The sequence below is a fragment of the Homarus americanus genome, unplaced genomic scaffold (assembly GCF_018991925.1).
Source record: "Homarus americanus isolate GMGI-L3 unplaced genomic scaffold, GMGI_Hamer_2.0 scaffold20465, whole genome shotgun sequence".
NCBI classification, from domain to species: domain Eukaryota; kingdom Metazoa; phylum Arthropoda; class Malacostraca; order Decapoda; family Nephropidae; genus Homarus; species Homarus americanus.
Window position 1 is genome coordinate 1,385,445 of NW_024756914.1, and position 27,884 is coordinate 1,413,328.

At 39.2% G+C, this 27,884-nt stretch overlaps 2 protein-coding genes across 4 annotated transcripts in view; both read left to right on the plus strand.

Annotated features, from left to right (window-relative positions):
* The first annotated feature begins 430 nt into the window (after nucleotides 1–430).
* Nucleotides 431–15,545, plus strand: LOC121857198. Of its 3 annotated transcripts, XM_042353138.1 has the most exons (9): nucleotides 431–534; nucleotides 2,247–2,321; nucleotides 2,580–2,807; nucleotides 2,958–3,473; nucleotides 3,900–3,971; nucleotides 4,229–4,295; nucleotides 11,098–12,227; nucleotides 12,612–12,749; nucleotides 13,637–15,545. In XM_042353138.1, exons 2-9 carry the CDS (start codon nucleotides 2,253–2,255, stop codon nucleotides 13,811–13,813), a joined length of 2,397 nt encoding a protein of 798 aa, XP_042209072.1. In that variant the 5' UTR covers nucleotides 431–534; nucleotides 2,247–2,252; the 3' UTR covers nucleotides 13,814–15,545. The 3 variants fall into 3 exon arrangements, with proteins under 3 accessions (XP_042209072.1, XP_042209070.1, XP_042209071.1); XM_042353136.1 differs by lacking the exons at nucleotides 11,098–12,227; nucleotides 12,612–12,749; nucleotides 13,637–15,545 and adding an exon at nucleotides 5,594–7,773 and having other exon boundaries at nucleotides 432–534; XM_042353137.1 differs by lacking the exons at nucleotides 11,098–12,227; nucleotides 12,612–12,749; nucleotides 13,637–15,545 and adding an exon at nucleotides 5,594–7,773 and having other exon boundaries at nucleotides 441–483.
* Nucleotides 15,546–17,446: 1,901 nt separating this feature from the next.
* Nucleotides 17,447–27,884, plus strand: part of LOC121857199 (lysoplasmalogenase-like protein TMEM86A) — a 28,396-nt gene continuing 17,958 nt past the window's right edge. Inside the window, exon 1 of the mRNA XM_042353140.1 lies at nucleotides 17,447–17,559. Within this exon, the coding sequence (XP_042209074.1) occupies nucleotides 17,539–17,559 (21 nt within the window). The 5' untranslated portion in view covers nucleotides 17,447–17,538. The remainder of the gene's footprint in view (nucleotides 17,560–27,884) is intronic.

Below are 27,884 nucleotides of genomic sequence, written 5' to 3' on the forward strand. Positions count from 1 at the left end.
AACAAGTAATAAAACAAATAATGGTCCCGCGGTGATGGTTGTTGTACTATCATAACATTCATCAACAACACGGATATCAACAAACGTCACATGGTCAAAGAAAACGGGACATTTAAACATTATCATCCTACTTATATTCAACAGTTTGGGGAATAACTAACAAGGTTAGTTCCACTCATTATATACAATAATGTAATAATAAAATATCTAAAGTCATTAATTAAATAAGATGTTAGATATAATAACAAAATATCCCTCAACTCTAATTTAAATACCCCGCTTTCCTGATGTAGGCGGTATATCTTATCAATAACTTCAATACAGAATTAAATAAAGATATAAATAAAATCATACAATATCTATTTCATAATTGTTCTTTATAGTATTTAATTAATAGTTTTATTTATTTAATTTATATAAGTTTGTATTTATTAAAGGTATATAGCCGTCGCCATCTTGTTGTTGTAGAGGAGGAGGAGGGAGGTGTGTGTGCAGCTCTAACTTTATTTATTACGCCCTTGTTCTAATGTACTGGTGAGTGTCACAGCTCATTCATACTCGTCTTCACCTCCCCATTCTAACTCAAATGTGTTAAGGTTTGATAAGGAGGATTTTTGAGAGAATGTTCTTCAGTTTGGCTCCATCTCCAGGCGCCAGTAGTTATTAGCCATATAGATAGATGATTATGTGAAGATTTTGGTAAATATTTATGTATATCTGATGAAGAGGGAAGCAGTTGATGAAGTAGACCACAAACTTTTGATCCCCCGTCACTAGACTATCTTCAAAGGGTAGAATAAACGTGAAGGGTGACATAGCTTAAAGCCGGGGTCATTATGTCACACAGTTTATCATAATATTTTTAATGCTAGAATAATGAGTCTATTTATAGTATCACCAGTCTTTATTTTTATATTAAAATAGGGTTTTCCTTTGATCTTTTATGAGAATAAATCGTGAAGTCTACCTCCGAGATTATTATAAGGTGTTGGGAGGGGAAGGCAAACCCCAAGGGATTCTATCAAATGTATCAAACTAAAACACGAGAAAAGATTGGACCAATACAGTCAGATACCGGCGAGCTACCTGATAATGACGGAGAAATGAGCAAGAATCTGAATAAATATTTTTCAACAGTTTTCACCACCGAAAATTTAAACATAATGCCTGAGGCACTGACTCTATACAGAGATAGCGAAGAAAATAAATTAAGTGAGATTGTAGTGACTAGTAACGACGCTACCTTAATCTGTAGAACTATTGTGACTGCCAAATATGCTGTTCTTCACACAGTGTACACTGGTTACTATGCTTTGGACAAAGAACTATATTCGGTAATACACCCTGTTTTATATATAAAAAAATTGCCTCACTATTTTTCTGGTGTAACTTTGCAATTGACGCAAAATAATCATTCTCACAATGTCGGCACAGCTCTTCCAACTCACATCTCCACTCCCGACCCACCCTTCATTGTTCATTGGCTAAAACAGAACAAAAATTGCCCAATAAAAATACTCATATCACTATCGCCAATAAGAAACTCCCACTTCATCTCCCCGCACACGCGCTGTAGACGCTTAAGAAGAACACGGAGGTCTGGAGCGATGCGTGAGGGGGTGTCAGACATCCTCCGCCAGATGTTAACAAGACATGTCGACACTTGTGAATGAGCGAAAGTAATAATCTTGAAAAACTAATATCTCGGTTATCCTTAATTTCAGGTGGAAATATTATAGAAGAAAAATGTCTTAGGATTGTCTAAACATTACAAAATACATATTAATAACAGCGAAAGAAAGACCGGTGTAAAATTATGAATTCAACAAATACAGTAATGTAATTACTAGGCTTCTTACATGCTTAAAGACCTTTATGTATCACTCAAAGGTAATCAATAATGTTCAGAAGATAACTCCATATCAAAACCATACAGTGTTATAGTGACCATGTTGTAAAGCCGATTTGTTAAAAGCTCTCACACAAACACATCCTGAGTGAATACCTTCCGATACAGCTTATACTTTATTATTGGTAGATTGATCACTGATAATTCTGTACTGTATATTAATCAGATTAACACACACACACTGACATGACCTTACCTTAAATCTTTAGTCATTTATCCCTGTACAATACACATCGTGAGTACAAACACAGAAACAATTGTTTTCCATTGAATTTCTTTGTTATAAATTGTGTATCTATACTTCATGCAAAGGTTGTGATGGTTGTGTGTCTTCCAGGTAAACATGGCTTCAATAAGTAGTGAGCAGCAGCTGCGCTTCCGGTGGAATGACCATATGCAGCATGTATCCAAGGTTAGTTGACTGTATGTATGATCCCTGGCAATGTATTTTTACTTACCTTGGAGGCATGGATTGTCAAGTCAAAAATCATCACACCATTGAAAATACATCCACTCTTGTCTCACTCTTGTCTATCACTGTATCATTATCTGGACCTTTTAATGTTTCTCTAGGGTCGCCAGGACCACAGACATTTAAAAACACTTACCTTGTCTAAGCTATCTTCTGGGAATGGCCAGTCACGTGTTAATTATTGAATTTCCACCACAGGTCCTTACGCTGCAGAGGATGGAGGAGCAGTTTTGTGATGTCACACTGGTGTCTGAAGATGGTTTTGTTATGAAGGCCCATCAGGCCATTCTAGCGTCCACCTCCACATATTTTCAGCGAGTGCTCTCTGAAGTGACCTCTGATCAGCATCCAATGATTGTGCTGCGTGGAGCTAATTTTCGTGAGATAAGCTGCTTGCTGGACTACATGTACCAGGGAAACACACAGGTGAGACAATCAGCATTTGTTTCCCTGTGAAGCTGTTGAATGAAAGAAATTGTCACTTGGGTGGAAAATATTAGGAACTCTTTCATATTTTTATTGGTGTTGTAGAAAATATGTTTGGCTTGATCCAATAACATTGTCTTATTATTTCAGGTGGATCATAGCTTAATGGAGAAAGTTTTAGAAGTAGCAGACATGTTAGAGATCAAAGGTCTTTCAAGAATTCGTTCCAATGCCTCCATCAAGAAGTTTATGGGCCCAGGTCCCTCACCAAATAGCACAAATACTGCCTCCCTGAACATGCCTTGCACAGATAACATGAGAGGGAGTTCCAGATCACCTGAAGAACAGTTTTACCGAGGGAACCAGCCAGATACAGAGGGAGCACAGGCGAGGTTGGTGGGTAACGTTTGTGACATTAGAAGTTCCAGAGAGACCCCACACCTACCACCAGACGGACCACCCATGTCTCGTACACAACCTCACGCCTCGCACCACGAGTCAGACCCTCAAGATAATGAAGATGTGACTCAGACTTCGGGCATTGATTTGTCGATGGCCAAGAACGAGCCGTGGTCACCGAGGGAGGGCGAGGCTGCTGCTCCTGCCAGTCAGAAGGATGATAGTGAAGATGATGAATTATCACTTTCAAAGAAGAAAAGAAAACATGTAAGTAATTGAACATTTTTATTTCTGTATATTCAGTTCATTCAAAGTACAGTACAGCAATTAAAAGTAATTTGGATCAGTTAAAAAGTGGAAGTAAAGTAGCTACAGTAAACAGCAAAAATACTTCTTTTTTTTATTTTTTTTTACTTATACTACAGTACTCTTTTGATTAAACAAAAATGAAGAGTAGATATTCTAATTACAGTTTTGGATTTTAGAAAAATTATACATTTGTGATTAACTGTACAGTACTGATAATATCAGCATTGGCATACACTAGACATAATGTCCACAATGTTAAAAAAATACTTAGTCACAATTATATGCTGTACTGGATCATGTACAGGTTAAATTAAGGGTCAACTGTACTTGTACACCTTCCTTATAAGCTTAAGAACTAAATGTTCATTATTACTCTTGTTGCAGCAAGAGAACCTGTGCTTTGAGGAAACTGTTGATCCAGTGTCTGACCCTGACTGGGGACGCATAGGAACGAAGGTACAGTATGTGTACAATACAGTACTATACATGTATTTCTATGTATTGTTGATCCTTTGCTGGTTATGAATATTTCTGTTATGGTTCACCATTGATGAAAATGATGAAGATTGCATGAATCACTGTTAGGTATAGGTTCGATGTGGCAGAGAATAACCATGCTACTTTGTGTGGTGATTATTTACTACAGCTTGTATTAACAGTTGCTGGAAAGTTAAGCTGTGTAACACATTTTAAATAGTTGATGTCTGTTGCAGTTTGAGGAGAGTTCACGTCAAAACCCACGAACCATCAGTCTCACCTCCATCACCACCGCAGATACTGGTAAGTCTCTTATGTTGATGTATGGATCATGTGTTACCCCTCTGTACAATCACGGGAAAAAGTCCTGTCGGTTCTCCTTCCCATCCATGAATCCTAAGACTCGTGAACCTGTAAATCCGAGACATCACACAATGTTGGGTCCAAAGATGGCGCGCTGTGTAGTGTCATGGATTCACAGATTCTTGGAAGGGATGGAGGACTGACAGAGATAGATCACTTTTATCTACACACTCCTATGAGTTTCTTTCCCAGAGCACATCACAAATATTATTTTACTTGCCATGATAAAGTTCCTCCACAAGTTAACATATCAGGGACATTGTGATTTTAATATTATTTCCTTAATTCCATCAGTTGAGCTGGGATTTTGGTGACTGTTCTCATATCACAGTATTAATATTTAGGGGTTCTAAAAGTTAGGAGTGTTGATGTGTGTGTGTGTAAGTCCATATGTGCATCTGACTGTTAGTAGGATGGCATGAACAAATGCAACAAAAGAGAAGTATTCAGTAATCGCTACTTTCCATCGTCATTATCCAGTTATGGTCTCTTGTATTTTACTACGCCAAGTGTTATATAACAATGACAGTATTTAAAAAGTGTTGGGGCCGACTTCATGCTGACATTTACAGTGAAAATTACCATCTCTCTTAATCATCTCTATTAATGAGCCACTTTCTAATGTTATTCCCAAAAATATTAAACCAGGTGGATATCTTCAGGTCTTATTTTTGAAGGGATAAAGCAAAGCAGTATTCATTGGTAAGGCAGCTAGAAAGATTAAATGACGGCAAATGAAGGAGAGCAGGAAAAGGTTTGCAAGAATGAAGAATATCTGGTTCTTCAAGTTTTCTACTGAGAAGGAAATTTATAATGAAATGTTGATGGAAGAAGAATATTAGCACATGAACCCCATCGTTACCGTTTGTCAAAGCTGGTGTGTTCATGTGTGATGGTGTTGTAAGATTATATTTTAACCAAGGAGTTAGCTCTTGTAATCAACAAATTATAGCTTTGTTAATGCACAGTTTTAGTTTTCTTTTCCAATCTCATAGACCTCTGTTGCTGACTTTACATAAAATGCTTCCATATTTCAAAAGAGCCTGTAAGAGAACTGGCAACTTGACAATGTTATGGTTCAGTCATCCAGACTTGACATTGGCTGTGCTACGAAGCTCATGTTGAGGTTATCCTTTCTGTGAACTGTTCCCTTTTGTTTTGTTTTTGGTGTATTTCCACTGTCCTAAGTACAGTCAGTGACAGAACCATGACTTGTAAAGTTTCCTCTTCTCTTGCAGACTTGGGTCACCATCACAAAAGCCCACCACCACCATCAAAGAGTGAGGATGGAGCCTCGCTTGTGCTTCCCTTGGTGGAAAAAACTCTGGAGGTTCCATGTGAAGATGGTCCACTTACAATCAGCCTTACAACGGGACAGGATCTTGACGGATGGCGAAGTCTAGCAAAAAGAAAACATCTCTTTTACACGTCTCTACCGCTTAAACGGGCCAAGCGGAAATTTAAAGCAAGACGGACTTTAGACGAGGGTAGAAAAAAATGGTTAGCAAAGGAGAGAAGGTCACTTTTCGGGTCAGAGTCCACTGAACGACCAATAACGAGAGGTTTAGAAAGACTGAAGAAAAAGACGCTTGCACCTGTATTGGAGTCTATGGAGAGCGTCAGTGTGAATTGTGATCCACCTTTTCCAACTGAAGAAGATACAGCAAAGAGTAACAGAGATAAAGAAAATATTTTATCAAAATCTACCCCAGAAGAAAATGCCAAAGTTCAAATGGCTGTTAAAGCTGCTGTCACTGAACACACACAGTCCAATGTTTGGGAGCTTCCATCAGACAAGAGAATCACCAATGACAAATTTGAAGAGTCCTCAGAAGATGTGAAATTCCCTGCTATTAACCCACTGTCACTGTTTACCTTACCTCCAGTCAAGGAGAGGGAAAAACAGACCCGGACAACCCTCACCCTGGAGGAGAAAGTTAAGGTCATCGAGACTTTCTTGGATGGAAAATCACAACGTCAGATCGCCCACCTCTATGGGATCGGAAAGACTCAAGTTAGCGGAATAATTAAAAGAAGGGAAGAAATACTCACCATATATAGAGATAGCCTTCTGCGTGGAGAGAAGTTAACGATGAAGAGACATCGAAAGAGTGAATATGCCCTTCTTAACCAGCATCTCATACAGTGGTATCGTCACATGACAGTTGTAGCTGGGGTCAAAATTACTACTGGCATGTTAAGAGCAAAGGCGCTCCAGATTGCCCCAGAACTTGGATACCATGACTTTAAAGCATCGAATGGCTGGCTCGCTACTTTTAAGTCTAATAATAATCTTAAATTCTCAAAACAGAGAAAACCAGAGTCATATAATGTTGATCAAGGGAACTCACAGCATGATAACAGTCACGGGGATGATGACGAGTCATTCTTCGAAGACGGTGAAACTGACAACTCGTCGAGTCACTTGCCTCTCGTAAAGCACCTCGCAGGGCCTAGCAATATTACGACTGGAGCTACAAATGATGATGGCAGTAACTCGGATATTGCTATTAACAGAGGCTCTCAAAATGGTGAATCTTCGTCGGCAAACCCTAGTGATCAAGGAACCTCGTTAATACACCCGGGACTCTCTGCTGCAGGGGTTCCAAAGCCACCTCAGATGGTTAATGCTTCTCTAGGGGCAAATTTAACTGCAGCTGCTGCTTATAACCTATCTCGGGATCTAACTCGAGACCTGTCTCGAGGTGACTCGACAGGAGTGGGTGATCTTTCATCTGCAACTATGAACTCCAGTCCTTTGAATCACCCAGTCTCAGCCCTTAATGTTAGTCGTGCAGTCATTGATAACCCTCTAAGTAAGCCTTCTGACTCGGCCCTGGCCACTTATAAATCTGAAGAACCACTAACTTACGGCTATGATCCACAGAATCGTATGAATGATGCAAGTAGTCGGGGAACAGAGTATAATTATACACCATATGGTTTTCCAGGTAGCTACTATGGTTATCATTTTCTTGGTCAGTATTAAGATACTGTAATCTCTTAATGTGAATGTAAGATACTGTGTATATAATTTATTACTACTATTTATTCTCTTTTTTTTTATACTGCATGTGTACAATGACAAAGATGATAAATACTGTACACCAGTTGGTGGTTGTAACAATCACATGTATACTGTATATACAATCAAAGATAAGCCCCAAAACTAATATTTTAAAACCAATGTTTACACTGACAGTAAGCTAAGCTATATCTCTTAATGTTGGAACAAGCTATAAAGGCAGGAGTTTATCTACATTATAATGGTAATGTTCAATCTGTATGACCTATAATTGTATACAGTACAGTGGTCCCTCGGTTAACGAGCACAATCCGTTCCAGCAGGTTGCTCGTTATCCGAAAAACTCGTTAACCGAAACCATTGTTTCAATGGGTTTTTGGGTAATTGGTTCCAGCTCACCGAAAATTGCCTAAATTCAACAAAAAAGGTAGAAAAGTACACTTACTTTGAGGTGTGTATGTAGAAGGCTCCTGGATGATGATGATGATGGGAATTAGAATGGGGGTGGAGGAGAAGGAAGAAGAGAAGGCATTGGGGTGGAAGAGATGTCACCCCATGGCACCATTTCACCCATAAAATTTTAGCTCTCTTGGTGTAATTCAAGATTATTTTCTTTAAATCAACACCACTGCATTATATATTGTCAATATGTAAAATATATTTCAAAATGACCAATAATTTGCTTGGAAACACAGAAAAAAGCATTTAGTTGAAGAGTCTCAAGCAAGATGTTACCTCCACTGAAAACAGAGAGACTAACGCCTGTCTAGTGTGTTAACAGGCTGGATGGCACGCCAGAAACTAGTTTCCTTACGTTCAATAATTGTTAAAATGACTAAAAAAGTTAATATTAAACTTTTAAAATTATTGAATAGTATAAACTTCTTGATATTTACTAAAATAGTAAGGAATTAAGCCCTAAAACCGATTACTGTATTGGCGGACTAATGCTACAGCTGGTGGACCGCCAAATGCAAGCGAAAACATGTTGAAGTCGGCTCGTAAAAAACTCGTTAATCGTGGGATTGCTCGTTAACCGAAGTTAAGAATCTTATGGAAGGTAAATCGTTAACCGAGGCGCTCATTAACCGAGGGACCACTGTACTGCATTATCATTATCATGTACCCCATATATGTAGTTGAGGAGCAGTTACCACCATTATTCTCCCCAATTACTCATGATGGCAGGCCACCACATCATAATTTTTTGTTGCCTCGCTATATTTTGATGCTGTTAATTTTAAATAATCTAACTTCAAAGCTCCTAGGCATACCTAAACAATACTATATTGTGTATTTCAAACATATGTATACCACCGTCACAAATCAAAGCAGCATTAATTTTAAAGATTTCTCATCCGTTCCTATACTGTATATAGCTCCCAGCATTAACACCCAGGCAACCAATATATCCACTCTGGAAACTGTTGTTGAACATATATGTACTGTATATATATAACAGTACCAAATTTTTTTTCTATTTGGTAAGGGCACACACTGTACAGAGAATGAACAAGTGTTTAGTAGTCTATATACAGTACTCTTTAAATTAGAATACTACTGTATGCCAGAGCAAGTGTTGGCATGGTTGAAAAACAAGTGGTAGTGGTGTCATCTATACAGAAAGCAGTAGTTCTCTTTATCTCCCCATAGAAGAGAAGTTGTGGAAATGACAGTGACCAAAATGCTTTTGGAAAAAATATATTCACACCTACACACAAAAGTCTTTCATAAGCCTGTGAACATTTTATTATTATAGTAAATCCTCGCTTAACGTAGTGGTTCCGTTCCTGACAACCGCAATGTTAACGGAATCAATTTTCCCCTTAAGACATAGATAAAATACGGGAGTTATGTTCCTGAGCCTCCCTTTGCCCCATGAAATACATTACATATACAGAAATTCAATGGCATTTTTATAGAAAATAGTTTATATGTAAAGAAACTAAATCATTTTGTATTGTATTCACTGATGGACGGTGGCGGTGGAGCGGAGGAGGGTGGCGAGTCTCTGATACCTGGTGGGTGGCTCCTCCTTCCTGTTTAAAACCTCCATTTTCGTAGTAAGGCTAATGGTCTTATGTTGCTTCTTCACAACACTAGCATCAGTACCACTTTATTGGTGCTTGGAACCCATTTCGAATGGTTAGAGTACAGTACAACAGTACAGTATTAAGAGCAAACACACTTATACACTCACGAATGCTGTGGAAGCCTAACAAAGACTGACGACGTTGTGACCATCCGCGAGTGAGGGGTAGCGCGGCAAGACGAGAGAGGGTGATGCGCCGTAATAAGTAGTCCGTGACGATGCTAAAAATGAAGTTATATCGATTCGTCGGGACATTAACCGAATTATTGGTATCTAAAGAGTAGCGACGTTATCGGGGGCAGCGTTAAACGAGGACTTGCTGTATTATACAATAGTAACACTGAGAAAATATGGTATTATTTATTTGAATCTCTATGCATGTAAAATTGAGGAATTTCTTACCTCAGATTTGTATATAAGGCAACTGTATTTCACTAGGTATTTTAATCACATGATTTTGGTATTATTATTGGAAATGAGAAACTTGTATTACTGTATAATCGTAATTAATTTATACTTGTTGAAGACATTTTGTTATGACTTGCACCTGTCAGCTGATTTTTTCAAGTATACTGTATGTTCAAGTTTGTATATGTGTATAATAGTGTACTGTACCTGTATGTGTAATCCAGTTGTGTTAATAAAGATTGGGATTGGAGAACTCTTGTGTGTTTACTGTCGAGAGCTTTCCATTGAATTATTGCACGTTGAGCAGGTAGTACAGTGCAGTATTGCCCCTCCTTATCATTAGGTACTGTACTTGGGGTTACTCCTAAGTACCATACCTCCTCATTAACATTACTGTAACACCTCCTGATCACTGCCTAATACAGTACCTTCTTTGATTAAATACTGTTTATATAGTAGTGTCATTATACAGTGTCTTAGTCTAGTATCACAAGGAAAAACATGACTAACTCGACCATACTCATCTTGATTTAGTTGGACCATGTACACTGTCAACAAAAACTTCTTCAACACCTAGGCACTCTGGATGTGAGAAGGAGCAGAATGGGGCTTGTCATCTGGAAATGGTTTCAGATTCTTTGTTCATTTTTCAGAGTGCATAGTGCTTATAGTGTTCAAGAAATTTTTGGTGAGAATGTACATGAATAAGATAAGTACACATTAATGCCTGAGTATATGTGAAAAATGTAATTTAGTAAGAGTACACGAGTAGTGAATATACACAAGTTATATATGGACATAAGTTAATTGAGTACATGTGTAATGTGAGGTGATTACATGGATAGTCTTCTGCAGGATAAGGTTTCTTCTGAAGCATTGAAGTTATTTTTTGAAAGATGAGGCTATTTACTAAAGACTAAAGCTCTGTGGAAAGTGTGATTGTTGCTGTAATGCACTACAGTATTTCCGTGCTTCAACAACCAAGGTCTCTGAGGAAATACTCTAATTCAGGTTCTTATATATAGAACAACAACTATTGAACGAATCACATAGTGGTCCTCTGTATACCTTGAGTACTGTACCTTTGTCCGAGACTACTGTGCACTTGCGACACGGTGGATGATTTGCACTATATTTGTGAATTTCTGTGATATGTTTAGATATATGATTGTATTGTTTTTTAATGTAATTTTACTCTCTTTTTTTTTTTCTTCTAGGTCTTCTGTCAGGGTTGTCAGATAGTGAAGAGCAAAGTGACGACAATGCCACGGGTTACATACGAGCTGTTGTCCACGGAGCCACACGTCCCTTCTCTACTCCTCTCATTCTACCTGCTAATAAACAGCCTACAGCGTCAGATTCACCAAACACTCGCTTAATACGTCACCCATTATCAGCGTCCTCACTGATATCATTAAAAACATCACCATCATCATCATTAGTATATCCAATATTATCATCCACAAAAATATCATCGTCATCATCATCATTTTATCCAACATTATCATCATCTAAAACAACAACATCATCATATGTACCATCATCATCAGTAGCAGCACCCAATGGCCATACACCAAAATTCATTAAATACCCCAGATCTCAGTCCTGTATTCCATTCTCATCAAGTGACTTCACACCTATTGCCTCACAGAACACAAACTTGAAATCAGTTCCTCAGAATGTACCAACCACAAGTTCATTGAAGACTATGCTAGTGGATGAACAGAATGCCATCAATGCTTCAGACAAATCATTAACTGAAGGAAATATACCCCACCCATTAGCACCTGTAGTGAAAAAAAGTTCAGGCGGTGGTAAAAAATCATCTTCGGTACCGCTGAAGTCAATACCAGATACCAAGGCTACTCATGAAAGTCCTCAAGACATACATAGAAGTAAGTTACCATCTTCAGAATGCCTAACACCCTCAACTACAGCCAATTCAGAAGAGAGGTTTGTTTGTGCCTCATCTGCAAGCACATCACTCAAAAAAGTATTTCCTCTTCCACCCTGCACTGCTGACCCTGACAAAATTCATGTCCTTAAAAGAAAAAGACAAAGAAGAATGTCTGTGTCTAAAAAGAATCCAGCAAAGCGGGAGAGACAGACAGTGAACACATCCCTGGACACTGAGTCTCTTGAAACAAAAAACGACAGCCAGACCAATTATGTTAATATACAACTAAAAGAGGGAAAATTTGAGAACAGATACCCAGTGGTGGATGGGGTGATGCCTTCTGAAGGACAGACACAAGCAACTATGGATAATGTGAAAGATGAAGTTGTACAAAAGCCCAGTGAACCTCTTTGTCCCTTAGAGAAGAAGATCAAGAGACCCAGAAGCCATGTAAGTACTGTTCAATAATTAATTTGAAAGAGCTGGTCTTTATCTCTCTTTTTTTGTAAATAGCTATACAGTATTTACTTATGTCATTGTGTCTAATAACTGCAGCGAAGACACAATTATGCATTACTTTTTTAAGAATATATATACTACTGTACTTTAGTGTGTGTAAGTAGTTTTGCTTGTTGTCTTACCTCCTGCCTCATGAGTTTTATACTCACTGAACTCCACAACACTCAAGTGAGAGAGTAATACAGTACTGTATTTATACCTGGCGATACTCAGATAAATTTATATATTTTTTGTGATGGATCAGTGTACTGTATTTATATAAATATTGTAAGGGTTATACTGACTTATTCACAAAGGCTGTGTTATTATTTTCAGATAAAACGCCCAATGAATCAGTACTTGCTCTTCCATAGAGAAATGAGGGGAGAAATGCGTGCAAAATACCCCGATGAAAGTAACCGCAAGATAGCTGCTCGGCTGGGGTACTTGTGGAAAAATTTGCCATCGTCAGAGGTAAGGAAACTTATTTAATGTGCTTATCCAGGATGTGTAATTGTTATGCACTACAGTATGGTTAATTTTATGTGCAGTTTTTATTTCTGTGTTTTGACCCCCCCCCCCCTCTAGCTACTATACTGATGAAAAGTGATCAGAATAAAAAGCAACATATACTCTTACATCATTTCTTCTTTCATATCTGTGTAACAGTTGTGCTATGTAATGGTGTTCTGCTTCCACCCCCAAAGCCCCGAGGTGTTCCCATGGTTTAAAAGTCACTTCATACAACCCAGCATCACATATCAGCTGTCATGTCTATCAGGTAGCTATCTGAATGCAATGTGTCTATGTCTCCAACATTAGTCCTGATCTCTTCCCAGTAGCATCACAATTCAAGTACTGGACTGACTGCCTCTAAAGTAAGTTTATATTTTTTCTATACAGCTACTCCCCGACTTACGACCTACTCGACTTACGACCACCCGGATATACGACTGCCTCAGTCGTACCAAAATTTTGTCAAATTACGTATTTTCGAGATGCATTTAGATGTGATGTGATGTTTTAAATCTCTAATGGCTTATGGATGATCAAGATGGACAGTGTGTAGCATCAGGGCTTTCCATACGGGAATATTAAACTGGCTCTCTCCTTTGGTGTTAATTCCTCAATCATCTTTGTTGTTTTGTCATGATTATATCACCTGAAAAGAGAGGAAGATTAATTTCCTTTGGTCCATAACTAGTGAGACATCCTGTACAGTGTGTTGTATCTGTATAGCCTCTAATGGGTCATCAGGCCTAGGGGACCCACCTACAAGCTTGCCATTGGCTATTTTGGACAAGGTTATGTGTAAGTGTTACACTATGAAGTTTTTTATTCTCTGCTTTGTTCCCTTCCAGAAAGCCATGTGGCAAGCCAGGGCCCAGTTTGTGAAGGAGGAGCACAAGCGCTTGTATCCAGAATATCATTACAATCCCCACGAAGCTTCTATGAAAAGACAGGAATACATCTCAACATTGACGGAACGCCGTAATCTTTATCGAGTCAAGCCAGAGAACAGTGAGGAACAGAACTGAGCCATTAACTGCTGTCATCAGTTGGCAGTAGCAGAACCTAATAATTAATTGTTTTCGTTAAAGCTTTCTTTGTCATATTTACTGTTGCCTTCAAATATTTCTTTCTAAATTTATTTGAGCTTAATCAATCTGATATCTCATAAACCATTTTAGACAATGCCAAAGGAGAGCATAAAATATTCTTATATCAACAGGGTACAGTATACAGTATATGTATGAATTTGGTATATTTTAACTTTCTTTTTCCAAGGATATTATGAACACCTCACTTACCATGATATTAATTGCAGCTACAGTATTATTGTTTGTCCATAATGATCTAGGAAAAATTAAGTGTTCGAAGCACATACAGGTATCTGTACAACTGTTTCCCGTTAGAAAACTTTCCCGGGTATCATACATTATTTACCTCTTACTATTGAGTGGCATCCTGCAGGAGCAAGAATAATTTTAATTTTAGTTTTCTTTATCACATTAACACAGCTTGTGAAGGATTAATAGTTATCAAGCGAGAAACCAAAGGAATTACCCGGAATGTTAATCATTTTTTTATTAACTAATTTGGCAATAATATTAAGGAACTTTAAAAAAAATGTTATTTCAGTTAAAAAAAAATCAGTCCCAGGCCTGAGACACCTGCATTTACAGCTTTGCATATTAATCCTGCATTTCTTATTCTTCAAACTTAATTGTCTTTGTGATGAAGATTTCCTGGACAGTGCTAAGTAAACTTAAATGATGATCACTTTTATAAGCATTCCTAATCCATCCTTTTCAGGGTAGATAATAAATGCCCGATAGGAGGATAAGCCATTCTACTAATGTCATAAATTAGCTCCCACTGATCCCATCCATCTACCAGTTATATTAATATTTGGCTTCATGTAAGGAACTGAGACACATACAGTACATATAGAAAAGTCTTGAATGTATTGTTGGATGATATTGGTACAGTTGTCATTCAGTATATAAAGTATCTTTCAGTGTAAGAGGCAGCCATTTAGTAGGTGTACCATCTGTGGGTATCTGGACTTTTCAGGTACTGTAACTACATCCTGTATTGAGAGCTTAACACTGTTGCTCATCTTCCATACAACCAAGTGTGTCAGGGTTGTTTTTGAAAATGAGTTTGGTTATTTAGGTTAACTTGGCATGTACTGTACCAGGATATGTTAATCATGATGTCAATATGTAATGTGCTTTGGATCTATCACTTAAGAATTATATGAGGAGGTATAGAATTTATACAGTGCTAAGATATATATTATTTTAGATTATGTAACCCCATTTAAGAATTTTTTTTTTTTTTTTTTGTGAATGGAGTCGGGCATGATAGAATAATTGTTATCTCATGGTGAGGTTGGTCAAAGATGTGATACTTCATCATTACCTTCTCTCATACTCCCTGTGGAAAAATATTATTATTAGATACAGTGTTACATCTACAGTACACTACGTTACTTAGTTTATGAAGGATATGTTTTAGTATCATGATTCTTTGACTTTTTACTTTTATGAGTTATTAGATATATATTAGTTGCATGAGGTAAAGATTAATCTTGTTTGTGGGCGATGCATTTGTTATGGATAAGTCGCCCCTGAGGTACAGGTAGCGACATTTGTTTTAAGTGAATACTGACATTATAATTTTCATGTTTCTCCAGTTTTCTTCATTTTCTCTATGCAACTGCATGTAAAATAAAGACTATATACAATAATGTACCTAAATTCATCTTCCATGTTTTATCATCCCCTCAGAAGGGGCTCAGGGAAAAGATGGCAGAGAATGAATGTGAATTAAAAGCAAAATACTGTATTTAAGACCTGTGATCAGAAATGAACTCTGACGTTAATTGAAATATGTGTGAGCTGCTTAGTGTTGCTTAAGTAAGTGCAGTACAGTATTATAAATGTACCACAGACATAGAATAAGAAGGTGACTGAAGAATGTGAAACTAAGAGTACACAACTGTTGGTCTGGCATACAAGGAGGATGGCATTGTACAGTCCATGGAAACTGTGTGTGAGATGAGAACAGAAGGCTTGTGTACACTTGTTCCAAAAACTATCATTACCACTACTCCTGTTGCCTCAGTAGGGTTGTCAAAATCCTTTGTCCATTGTGTCATATTGTCTCGCAAAATCGTAAAGATACTTTAGGGAGCGAATAGTAAGATAATCATGGTGAGGTAAAGTAGGAAACATTATTATTCAGGTCTGTCCCTCCATACACACACTAACTACAATACCTTTCTCCTGGTGCCATCCTGAGGAGAATTATCAATGGGCCATTATACTTTGCCCAATGTGCATGTTGTTCAAGATCCTTCAGCAAACTATTCTTTTCCATATCAGTGCTTCAGGTTCTCAAAAGCTCATTAAACATTCCTAGTATTGTAAAAATACACCTAACTTGTTGACAATAGGTAAAATAAATGTACAGTACAGATTTTTGCTGATTCTGTACCTCCTTCATTTTGTTTCATAACTGGTGCTGAATGAATGTACTGTACTGTACGACCAACTAAAGTAAATAATGACACTAATAATGCCCAAGCCCGAGTAGTTTCTGCATTAAAAAGACACCCGTATTAAAATGATCAGAATTAATGCTAATATCTCGACTCCTCTCTTTTCTTCTGTGGGATTAATATTAAAGTTAATGGTAGAATAATAAAATGAATTGTTAGGAATAGAGTACTCAAAGCAAATGGAAATAGCAAAGATCATCACAGTACAGTACTTTACAACACACTATATCCCAGCTATAAGTTAAATCATTAAACTTTTCAATGCCGTACTTTATCAAATGGTTATGCGGGCACCCAATCGTTCACCTACAATGCACAGTGCAATTTTAGTTCCAATTATATTAACGATAAACCTTTATTTTAAAATAATAAATGTTACGAATAAGCCTACTGTAAATGAGAAATCCCAGGTTTAGGCCTATGTGGATAAGCCACACCGCTACCCATAGAAATGTGAGCACATTTCTATGCCGCCACCGTGGTTCATCAGATCACTATGGGAATGATAATCAGTTGTTTTAATGTACTGAGGTCCTTCACTAGTTGTACATATTTTCTATAATCACCATTCATAAGTCTGTCATGATACTAGAAAATATTTATAAAAAACTATGCAAGATATTCTTTTAATCTGTATAGGTTTTGGCAGTGATAGAAGTTAGGTTATTGTGTGTAGATTTAGTCACGATAGGATATTTTTCATAGATTAGGTTAGGATGTGTTTCGTTCTGTTTGGCTTGTTCTAAATATGTTTGGTGAGGTTAGGTTTGATGTGATAGGTTAGTTATGTTTAGGTTTAGTTGAAACGCTGTGAAGGAAGACAAGACACGTCACCTGCGGGAAATCTTGAACGTTTAAAAGTAACATTTTTAATGACGCGAGACTTTGTTACTACACTTTGTATTTATAATATCTCTATATAAAAAACAAACAGATAGTGCGAACAGTAGCTCAGTGGACTCGAAAACACCAGCCATAGGAAGACTTCTTGATAACGAGCCAATACGAGTTCTTTGATCTCATGGCTATGTCCACCAATCACAGCTCTAAGATCTTGTGACGTTTCGTGACGTCATGGACCTGCCTCCTCTCGCCACGAATCGACGTGAAGTAAACAGTTCCCCGGGAGGAGCAGTGAGGAACAGGGTAGCGCTCTCGATGTTAGGTGTATTTATGTGATTAACGCACTTCAAGATGGCAACGCCGAAGCAAGTAGTGAGTATATAATTTAATCGAATTACTGTCGTTCATTTCCAAGCAAAATTAGTTACTTCATCTGTGTAATTACGATAATACCGAGTGAATTGCGACGTAGTACAGTGGGAAGGAGGCGATGCATGAGGTCGTTGTTTGGGATGATCAGCTGTTTGGCTCACTCCTGACGCAAGTGTTCCTAGGCTCCTGTCCGTGACGGTGACGTATGTGGATACAGGAGGACTTGTCACCGCACAGGGGATGATTCTGATGGTGTCCTTCCCCTCTCATAGTAGATGAGTGTAGTCAATGGAGAGGAGAGTGTGAGAGCGTGTATTAAGTGTTATTAGAGATGTGCGCTTTGTCTTGAATCTTGATCCTGCGTCTGCCATTGACTAGGATAATGTGGATTCTCAATTTAAAACGCCCGAATGTAATAATGCATACCTGTACAATGTTTTATGTATATAAATGACATTTTAGGTATTATAATAGGTGTTTATATTGTAGCACAAGTTATTACAAAAATAAAATTTGGTAAATGTGTAGTTTATGGCAAACACCAGAAATTGCTTGTTGATTTGGTTGAAAAATTTGCTACACACTAATAGCATGCTAATAAACGCAGAAATGGAAACGACAATACATAGAACCTGACCTAACATACCCACCATAGGTTGGGTATGTTAGGTCAGGTTTTATTAGGTTCTATGCATTATCGTGTTAATTTATGTGTGAAACAACTTAACTTAATATTAAGGTTGGTATATACAACAGCAATGGCGAGTGGGAATTCTTGAAAGTATTTACCATCGTTTAAGAAACGTCTCTTGAAGAGGGATTCAACGAGATAACAAAAATGGCGCCGGGAGGAGAATTGTGAAGCGGGATAGAGTAAATCCTAAACTACTTAAAATTATAGCAAAAATAATGAAGATCACCAAACTCCTGCTGCTGTTAGCCATTAACTACACCTTTACCCAAAATTTTAAGTTGAACACTATTGTTCCTAACCAAACTTTCAGTCTTTATGACTAGATGTACATATTGTATTGAACTATTATGCAAGTGCATTACATACATTCTTTTAAAGCAAAATTAAATGTTACTTGTAATGTTAATAGAAGATGTATAATGTTATCTTGTACATTACTATACTGTACTATTGTTGGCTCTTATCAGTGTGATGTGCACTGTGACCCACTGAGTACCATACAGTAACATGATTCGGAAATTTCTAAAAACTGCATTTTTGAGAAAATATTTCATACATTGTATATGAATAATGAAAAACACTTCAAATTCAAACATAAATCAGTAGAATTTTAATGTAAATTATTAAAATTAATAAGGGATAAAAGTCAGTTACTGTACTTATAAAGCGTTGTATGTCCTGTCCACTGGCACATAAGCCACGCCATCATAATTTTGTGTAATAGGAATTTGTTTAGGAGTACAGTACTGTTTAAATTTATTTCCCATTTTAAATGTGTTAAGCATAAGATGCACTTTGGGACAACTCTTTATGATGATTTTTAGAAATACTGTACAGTACTGTAAAGGAAAACACGGATCACTTATTGAGTAGACACCCTAACATACTTCACTAGATGACTGAACACCGTAATACCCTCCCCCCACCAGGTAGTGTTAGGAGGTTTTAATCATGTGACAACCTCCACATTTAGGACCAATAGCCACCAAGTACCTCCCAGAAATGAAATACCAGCTGTATGAAAACAAAAATAATTCTGTTATCACGAAGCTAAATAAACCACCAAAAAGAACCACCTTCTATGCTCACAGACCAAGATTGTAGAAAGGCCCAGAATCCACTTCAACTCTCTCAACCGCCATCCCGCACCTCTTTACCCTAATGTAATTCATCCTATTCACAAGTCGTTATTCACCTAGTCCTCGTGACAAGAGCCTCAACTAAAACCTTTCACCCGCTACCCCTCTCATACCCAGCAACGGTACACGGCGATAAACTACTCCATTGAACACAACAATGAACAGACGTACAAGAACTGCTTAGCACACTTTCTCTCAGGTTGCCAAGCCCTCGTCAGAGATATCAATGTCCTGTGCATCTCCTGAATCCTCTCAAGTAGGATTCCTCAGAGATGTGCAGTTCTCCTCCACCCTCATCAACCTACTTCTCCACGGTCTTTCTCCACCACTCAACACATGACTTAGCGATAGTCTTCCAACATACAAAATTTCTTGTGGTCCTCAAACAATCACCAACACGCTCTATGATTAAGGATCTGGGTTCACAATTGAAAAATTCGAATAATTAGTCTTAATTAATGACCTTAAATATACCTGTATTTCGAATATTTTAAAAATCAATGACGTGTTAAAACTTGGAGTGAGCCTGTCTTAGACTGTGAGGGCCGCACTTGTGTACCGCTAATTCGCTACTAATTGGTTATGATTTCCATCCCTTGACTGTTCGACGCCAACCAAAATACAACCAACGTGTGAATATAGCCATGAGAATTAGTATTGAAGAACATATAATGGGAGCTTTGTGAGGTACGGTGCCAGATCATTTGATTGCAGCTCCGTACCAGAGGGAATATTTTTCCTAATGTACAGCATAAGTGAGAGACAGCAACTAGTTACACTGGAGCAGGAGAGTACATCTGTAGGCTGCTCAACCACACGTAGTTACCCGCAAACACCTTTTTTTATGACAATATTGATAAGAAAATATTTTAATTAAACCTTTATACTCCATATGTACATTTTAGTGTTTTGAATTCTGTCTCGTCCACGGAAGGTTATGGTAATATCAGTATGGTGCCCACACTCGGTAGGGGCAGGTACCGTACGTAAGATAAATACTTAATGATAATTGTTTGCTGTAGGTTAGTTTTTACAGTCTCTTGGACCTTAAGACAGAGATCACTTACCGACTTTACCGTTTATCTGTACGGTGTTAGAAAAATCATATAATTGTGATACATAAGACGTATTATTTGAGATATTCAATTCATATGAGTAACTGCGGTTTCAGTCATGGGATGTCATATAAAGCATAATGAAGTTTTATCGCCAGAACCCCTGTACGGGCCGGTGACGCGGCAGTCTTGAGTTACCATATCCTGTTACAGTCATTGGTCCAGGGTTGAGAGGGTCTGCTCTACAACAGGGAGGCTGGTGGGGTCCGGATTCTGAGAGCTTCGCGCGGAGAATATATGCCTCTTAACTGAACATATAAACATTCACTTTACTGATTGACTCAAGTTAAAGTCACGAGCCACGAGTAGTATTCAGCCGGCTCATGGACTCAGTAATTGTAATGTGTTGCTCATAATATCACCAGCTTGTGAATACCAATTGTGACTGACTGAGATCTCCCTAAGGCGAGTTGATGGTCACTTGCTGCTGTTATAAGTGACAATGGACTCAAGAACATAGCGTGAAGATCAGCGATTATTTTTCCACGAAATTAGATGCACGTGGAAGTAGTTATCGTGACTTGCCGTAATGTATAATTTATTACTAAGGTCCCGTTGGTTGTTTTTTTTCTATGTATGCAAATTTTTATGTTGGTGTTAGTACTGTAGATATACATTAATAGTGTTTATTACTGTAGCTGTGGCGTGGCTAACCAGTTTAGTCATTGTATTATGTATAGGCCAGGGAGGTTAGGTGTACAGGCTGGCAGTATTAACTAATTGAGTACAGTATTGATAAGTATATTACACATACAGCTTATTGTATATATGATCAGGCTGATAGTCGCCGTATGTATTATGCATCTGGGTCATTATTATGTAACCATGGAACAGCGAGAGCATTGCGTCACTGTATCGGGGTCGAGACTTAGTTTACGTGAAGGTAGTTTAGTTATTTACTCTCAGTTGCATGGAGGTCACGTGGCTCTTAAATATATTAACTTAACACAGGTGAATCCAGGGCGGGGCCAACCAACCTGTTCGCCACCTCCCGTGACTATGACTTCCCTACAGGAACCCTCGCCTCCCTCCCGCGGTAACGAGTTCTTCCACAACTTGACGGCGACTTTCACCCTCTCCTCCATGCCGTTTATTTTTCCTCCTTCATCGTGATTACTCCTTCCTCCCCTTGCAACCCCTCCCCCTCTCCTCTTACTCCCCCCTTAGCGTCTACCTATCTGCTCCCCTATAACTACTCCTCTCACTAAGGCAACGTTCTGATATTCATTGTTGTAAAGTACAGTAATTCTGATATCACCCTCAGTCACCTAACAGAATGCTGGCAGTCGTACGTTTTGAAATACTTCCGGAAGAGGGCGTCCACGGGCTCATATACTGCACTGTTATTAGGCCAGACACGGTATTCACAAGCCCCCGTTCTTTAATAGTATTCCTCTTAACTGGGGATGAATGTAGCTACCGGTAGAGACTGGGTCCATTTATCGCATCATTTTGAGTTTATTTAAGTTTAACTAGTAGAGGACGAACGAATTGAGAATGGTGAATGTGTATTAAAAAAAATAGGCTTTGGTGTAGTAATAAAAGAGAAAATAAAAATTACTAGAATGAGAAGATCAGGAAGAGGATTGGAGAGGGAGGTAGGGAGGTAACGGGAAGGGAGGTTAGAGGAGTCCTTTGTTGACAAGGCAAGTGAGAGAATGGAAGCCAACAGGAGAGAGGGAGTATAAATGACAACAACGGTAAAAATATAAACATTCATCCGTTTTCATTTCACAACACATCCCCCCCCCCCTGTTCACAGGTAGGATACTTGATACCTAACTTGTGTCGTTTGTCCTTGAGTCCCATCAATATTTTTCAACTTTCCTCACTTGTCACGGATAATATTTGTGTGCTTCGCGTGTTCGGTGTGTGGCTACAAGAGGAGGAAACAACTGAGTAACCATCCCTTGACTAGCTAGTATGATAGATTACGAGGATAGTCAATAAAAATCCCAAATCTCACTTCATCATTCGTTTCCCGTCGCCACGTTGCTCACGAAGCGTCTAATACCGTTATTTTGGCCCTCACATTCCTCCTTCTCTTCCTCGTAACTGAATTTTGAGGGAGAAAAAGATGATAATCCCGGATCTGTAACTTTTCTTCCGGTTAGTTATCTCTGACGTTTATGTAGATTTCCCGCTAGTTCACTGTGGCGTAGAGCTATTTTTATCAGGACCCCCCTCCCCCCCATGCAATCCTCAGCTTCCCGCTAAACCAGCTAGTACAGGGAGTCATGTTGCCAGTTATTGAGGATAAAAACTAGTCGTCCTTTGCTTCACGAGACTTGTTGTTTCTAACTATATTTTGCGTCTCTTTTTGTCATTGAAGTTCAGGTTCTATGCAGTATAACAAGTATGGGAAAAAGGTTAGTGTTATCAATTTAAACATGCAGTACACCGTGGAGGTAACGAAGGTGTATGGAGAGTATATCCTCACGGCCACACTGTGCACTCATTCCAATATGACTGGAAGAGGCTTGAACTATATAATTTCCTACAGTCTATATCCACATAAGAGAAAAACTTGATATATACCTTTAGTGAGGATATATATTACAGGGTTTTGTGGTATATATTCTAGCTCTCGGGTGTAAGAGAGACAAACTCTTAGAATCTCTTGACAAAATGGATGGCACCAAGTTACTGGTGGGTTAATATGGTCCTCGTCCTTGGTGGAGTGAGGAAAGAGACCAACAGAGACAGCTTTTGACAGTCTCTCCATCACGTAACAATGGGTAGGTAGTGTTGTGAAGCTTGGGGTTGACACTTATTTAGCTGTGACATTAATCCCTATAGCCCCCCCCCCCCACACACACACACATTGCTCTACGGTGAAGTGAGTCGTCTTTTTTGTTATTCTGTGATGTTAGTGTTTCGTTGTAGCTTTTCTGATGGATAGATAAATGTAGATGTTGGGGATTCAATGCTATAGATAAGAAAACCAGAGCCACATATGCTTATTTATGAAAGCCACACACACATGTATATCGAGATCACATCCCAAGGTCTCACACACACACACAGAGGGCAGCACCAAGCCTCCGGGACAACACAGCTGCTGGCTAACCTAACAAAGCCACACACACAACTCACACTGAAGCTCAGGAGTTACTTCAGCCATAGGTTTATTATTGTTATAAATTCCTTAACCGGATATAGTCTTCTGATAGCATTATTTACGGACTGTTTACCATTGTTTGTATACCCGCACTGTCTATAGGTACGTTGGTAATTGTCTATACCTTCACTGTCTACGTAAACTGCATACCTGTGTTATTTATATGCATGGTGACCTATTCACCTGGATTTTCTACCGCATATGTTAAACCAATAGTAAACATGTATGGTGATTTTACTGCATGAATATATTTATCAACTAATAGATCTAAATTGATAAGAAAGATGAAATTTATATGTATCCTCTCGCAAGCACGTACGTTGTGTTTGTGGTTTAGTCAACTACGTCCACTAGCCAGTCAACTACGTCCACTAGCCAGTCAACTACGTCCACTAGCCACTCAACTACGTCCACTAGCCAGTCAACTACGTCCACTAGCCCAGAAACATGTAACCAAGTCGCTACAACAATTACGCCACACGCTATTCCTACTGGCTGTATTAGTTGAACTCTCAGACACGTTACACCCCAACAAGGTCAGATATACCCAGCGGCCTTGATGCCTATGGTCGCGCCTCCCTCCCTCCACACTTTCAACTCTCCCCATATTTGTCCGTTTTTAATATAACTTCCACGTTCTCTGAAAATAAACAGTAAGGTTTGTCGTCTTCTCATAAATGGCTTCTACATCAAGTGGATACAATAGACTGGAGTCAACGAGTAGCAGAACAAGAACAAAAATCTAGCGGGATATAATGCAAAGTGAACACCCAACGCTGTGAGTGACAATGCCAACTCAGCATTACAATTGTGAGATAAAAACTGTGTTGTAATGATGCTGCATCTCTGGCGTCACACACAATTATGCTCGGGTTGTGTCACGAGAATCTTCCTAAAAACAGTTGAAACTACAGTGGGTCTGGTGATCTTGGTACACACACACATTCAGGGGGGGTGGTTAACCCTAAAGCTGCAGCTCTGCAATTTCCGGACTGGCGGCCACTTTCATCCGGTCCCGGCGAGACAGCCCCACGGAGCCAACACCCACTGTGAGAAAGTAGAGATGTACAAGGTGGCCGCTGCCTCTTGAACAATCGATACGGCTTACTGGCCGTTTTTAGACCAATCAATGATTACGCTGCTGCTTTGGGAACCTTATCGACCAAATCACAATAATGAGACTGCTATATTTACAACAACCAATACCTCTAAACTACCAAATTAAAATTCTATACTTAACGCGTGCGTATATTACAAAAAGTAGTTATCTAAGATCTCCATGCGGTATTGTATTGTCGGGACATGAGAACCTGAAGATGTTGGGGCCGAAGACGAGCCAGAAATACTGTACTGGGGACAACCAAACAAACATCCCCTGTGAGTGCTCTTGACACCGAGCATCACACTTGACATTTTCACTTCCTATGTGCGGGCTGAGGCCATTAATTCTGAAATTAAAATTGGGGAAGGAGGAGGAGGAAGAGGTGAGGAGGTGAAGGAGGAAGAAGGTGAGGAGGAGGAGGAAGGTGAGGAGGAGGAGGAGGTGAAGGAGGAGGAAGAAGGTGAGGAGGAGGAGGAAGAAGGTGAGGAGGAGGAGGAAGAAGGTGAGGAGGAAGCGGAGGAGTTAAGAGTGTGAAGAGGAGCAGGAGGAGGTATATAAATTAGAGGAAAAGAAGAACGCTTAACATGAAGAAAAGGAAGAGTGGGAGGAGGACAATAAAGAATAGAGAGGGAAAGAGTAAGAAACCAAGAGACACGAGAAAGAGGAAGAAAATGAAGTTTAAGGGCAGGAGGGGAAGACGAGAGAAATATGGATGGCGTAGAGTCCCAGGATAATACTCATAGTAACGCCGAAGACGCCCTAGGTTGGTTGAGGACCTACCTGACGGAGAGGGGACTGAGGAAAACAAACCTGCAGGATGAGAGAGAGAGAGGGAGGAGGAGGGGGGGGGGTATTTACACCCTAAGGCAGACGGGAGGAAAAACTGACCTTGAAGACGACTGTTCACCTGGCCAAAAAATTATACCTTGAATACCTTTAACTAATTACCAGTCAGAGGAGACAGGTAACAGGTAAAGATCCAATGTGTTATATGAGCTGGGGTCGTATAAGGAGGTAATATTGGGGTCAAACGGAAAATTATCGACTCTTGACTCTTGCTTATCCGAGTAATTGTAAATATATATTAAGAACGTTCTCATAAGAAATTCAGGCCCCCAACTTAATTAAATCCGGTTATAGTAAAATACAAGTCAATAATACTGTAAAAGTCAACATGTAATAGTGAATGAAGTTACAATAAGAGAAGTGACTATTGTGTATGACTAGACGTATGAAAGGTGTGGTACTGTAGGTAAGACTCAATTACTCTGTGGATAATTACATCGAAAGGTATAATTAACCAACCATATATCATAGATCTGTAGCCCTATAAATGTTTTCACTTGATCAAACTTCTTTTCTGAAATACTAAATCTTACGTTAACCCCCCCCCCCCTGCTTCACCTTTGACGCATCTGTCCAGCACGTTACAAATTCCTTAAGAACTGACAGGTTAATTGTGTTATTTGGTCGAATCTCTACAGATGGCCACGGTTAAGGTGCACATTACCCCGTTATTCTCACCGTTGGGGGACTAAATGATGCGGAAGTTTACTTTAATTCACCTTTTATGGGAGGGGGGGGGATGTGTTCTGAGAGCGAGGGTGTGAGAGTAGAGACGGAAAATTCGTGAGGAAACTGGGTGGGGCAGTGGTTTCACCTCGGGGTTGTAAGATAGGGGAATGTCGGTGTAAAAATGGAACATAGAACGATAAGAGAAATAACAATAAAATCATTCACACGATCATAACACACTCACCCACAATAGATCTTGCGGTGATATACCATACTTCAGGTTACTCAATACAAGGGTCGGTCAGCCAGCAAGAGGATGACCGAGGAGGGGTGATAGTAATTCTGTGACCATCGCTACATTGCAGTCGAGTAGAGGGAAAATACCGGAATAGGTTAGGTTAGGTTCTAACCGGGAATGATTAATGTGACCTTTCAGTCGCCACCGCTCCCACCTCCCAAGGCTCGTCACTACCTACCGCTGCCCTACCACACCCGACCACTACCCTACCACACCCGACCACTACCCTACCACACCTGTCTCGACTCCCCGCACTGACGAATTAGTGGCGGGTTCCATGGAGGGACGGTAAATGTAAACAATAGATCATTCTTACCACCACAGCTCTTTAAGATAATTACAGATAACAGTAAACAAATAGATGACAGGTAGGATTTAATCAGTTCACCCGAGTCTCCATTAGTTACCTGAACGTCCCGATGTCCAGGTAAATCAGAGCCCTTCCTCCCCCCACCCATCAGTCGAAGCTACAGTGAGAGCAAAGGGTCCCTTCATATGACCCCAACAATGTAACATTACCCCCTCCCTCCCACCCCCCCTCCCAACCCCCCTCTCTGTTAGTGTCAGGTCCCAGTGCCAACTCATATATAATATAACTGTACTGTTGGTGGCGTCAGTATCAACAGTGGTACAAGACGACGATAGACTGCATGTTGTAAATTTTCTCTCCACACTAAGCAACCAAGAGTATACAGTAGACTTATGATCATATTGTAATTCGTGAGGGTTGGTTAGTTTTGGTTAGGTTTGTTTTGGTTTGGTTAGGTTAGGTTAAGCCCTCTTATACACATCCCACACTGGCCATAACCCGCCCTACACAAACCCTTATTAACCTAACCTAACCTAACCTAACCTAACCTAACCTTGACGTTCCTACACAACACAACAGAGTACAGTTGGTTATATGCCAGCGTCTCGGGATGCCAATAGGAGTAAAAATTAACAAACGAGTGACATTGATAGTGAAGATTATACACCTGCTGCTCTCAACACACAACCATGACCCACTGCCAAGGATGTTACTTTATGTCTATCCTTGACTTCACTATCCTCACTATAACTCCATGACCTTACTTAGAATTTATTCATACAGGGTAAAAAAAAAATTAGCATTGCATTCGTAAAAACACAGATAAACCTGGATAATGATGGTATATTAACTAGCTATGTTATTATAAAATTCTACATTCAAGTAATAGATTATGTATCACTCTTCTTGGATTGTGTTTGGGGAGATAACTGTACTGGCGAGTCTAGTACAGTACACTGGTCTATACGCCGCCACACGTGAGCCTGACGCATCCATCACCAAGGACACGTTAAGATAGGAAACATTCATCA

What these genes read in the sequence shown, in the direction of transcription:
- LOC121857198 (XM_042353136.1), top strand. Translation starts at nt 2,253, where the DNA reads ATGGCTTCAATAAGTAGTGAGCAGCAGCTGCGCTTCCGGTGGAATGAC. An exon ending in TGTACCAGGGAAACACACAG is followed by an intron (nt 2,808 to 2,957) that starts GTGAGACAATCA and finishes TTATTATTTCAG; the next exon opens with GTGGATCATAGCTTAATGGA. An exon ending in CAAAGAAGAAAAGAAAACAT is followed by an intron (nt 3,474 to 3,899) that starts GTAAGTAATTGA and finishes CTCTTGTTGCAG; the next exon opens with CAAGAGAACCTGTGCTTTGA.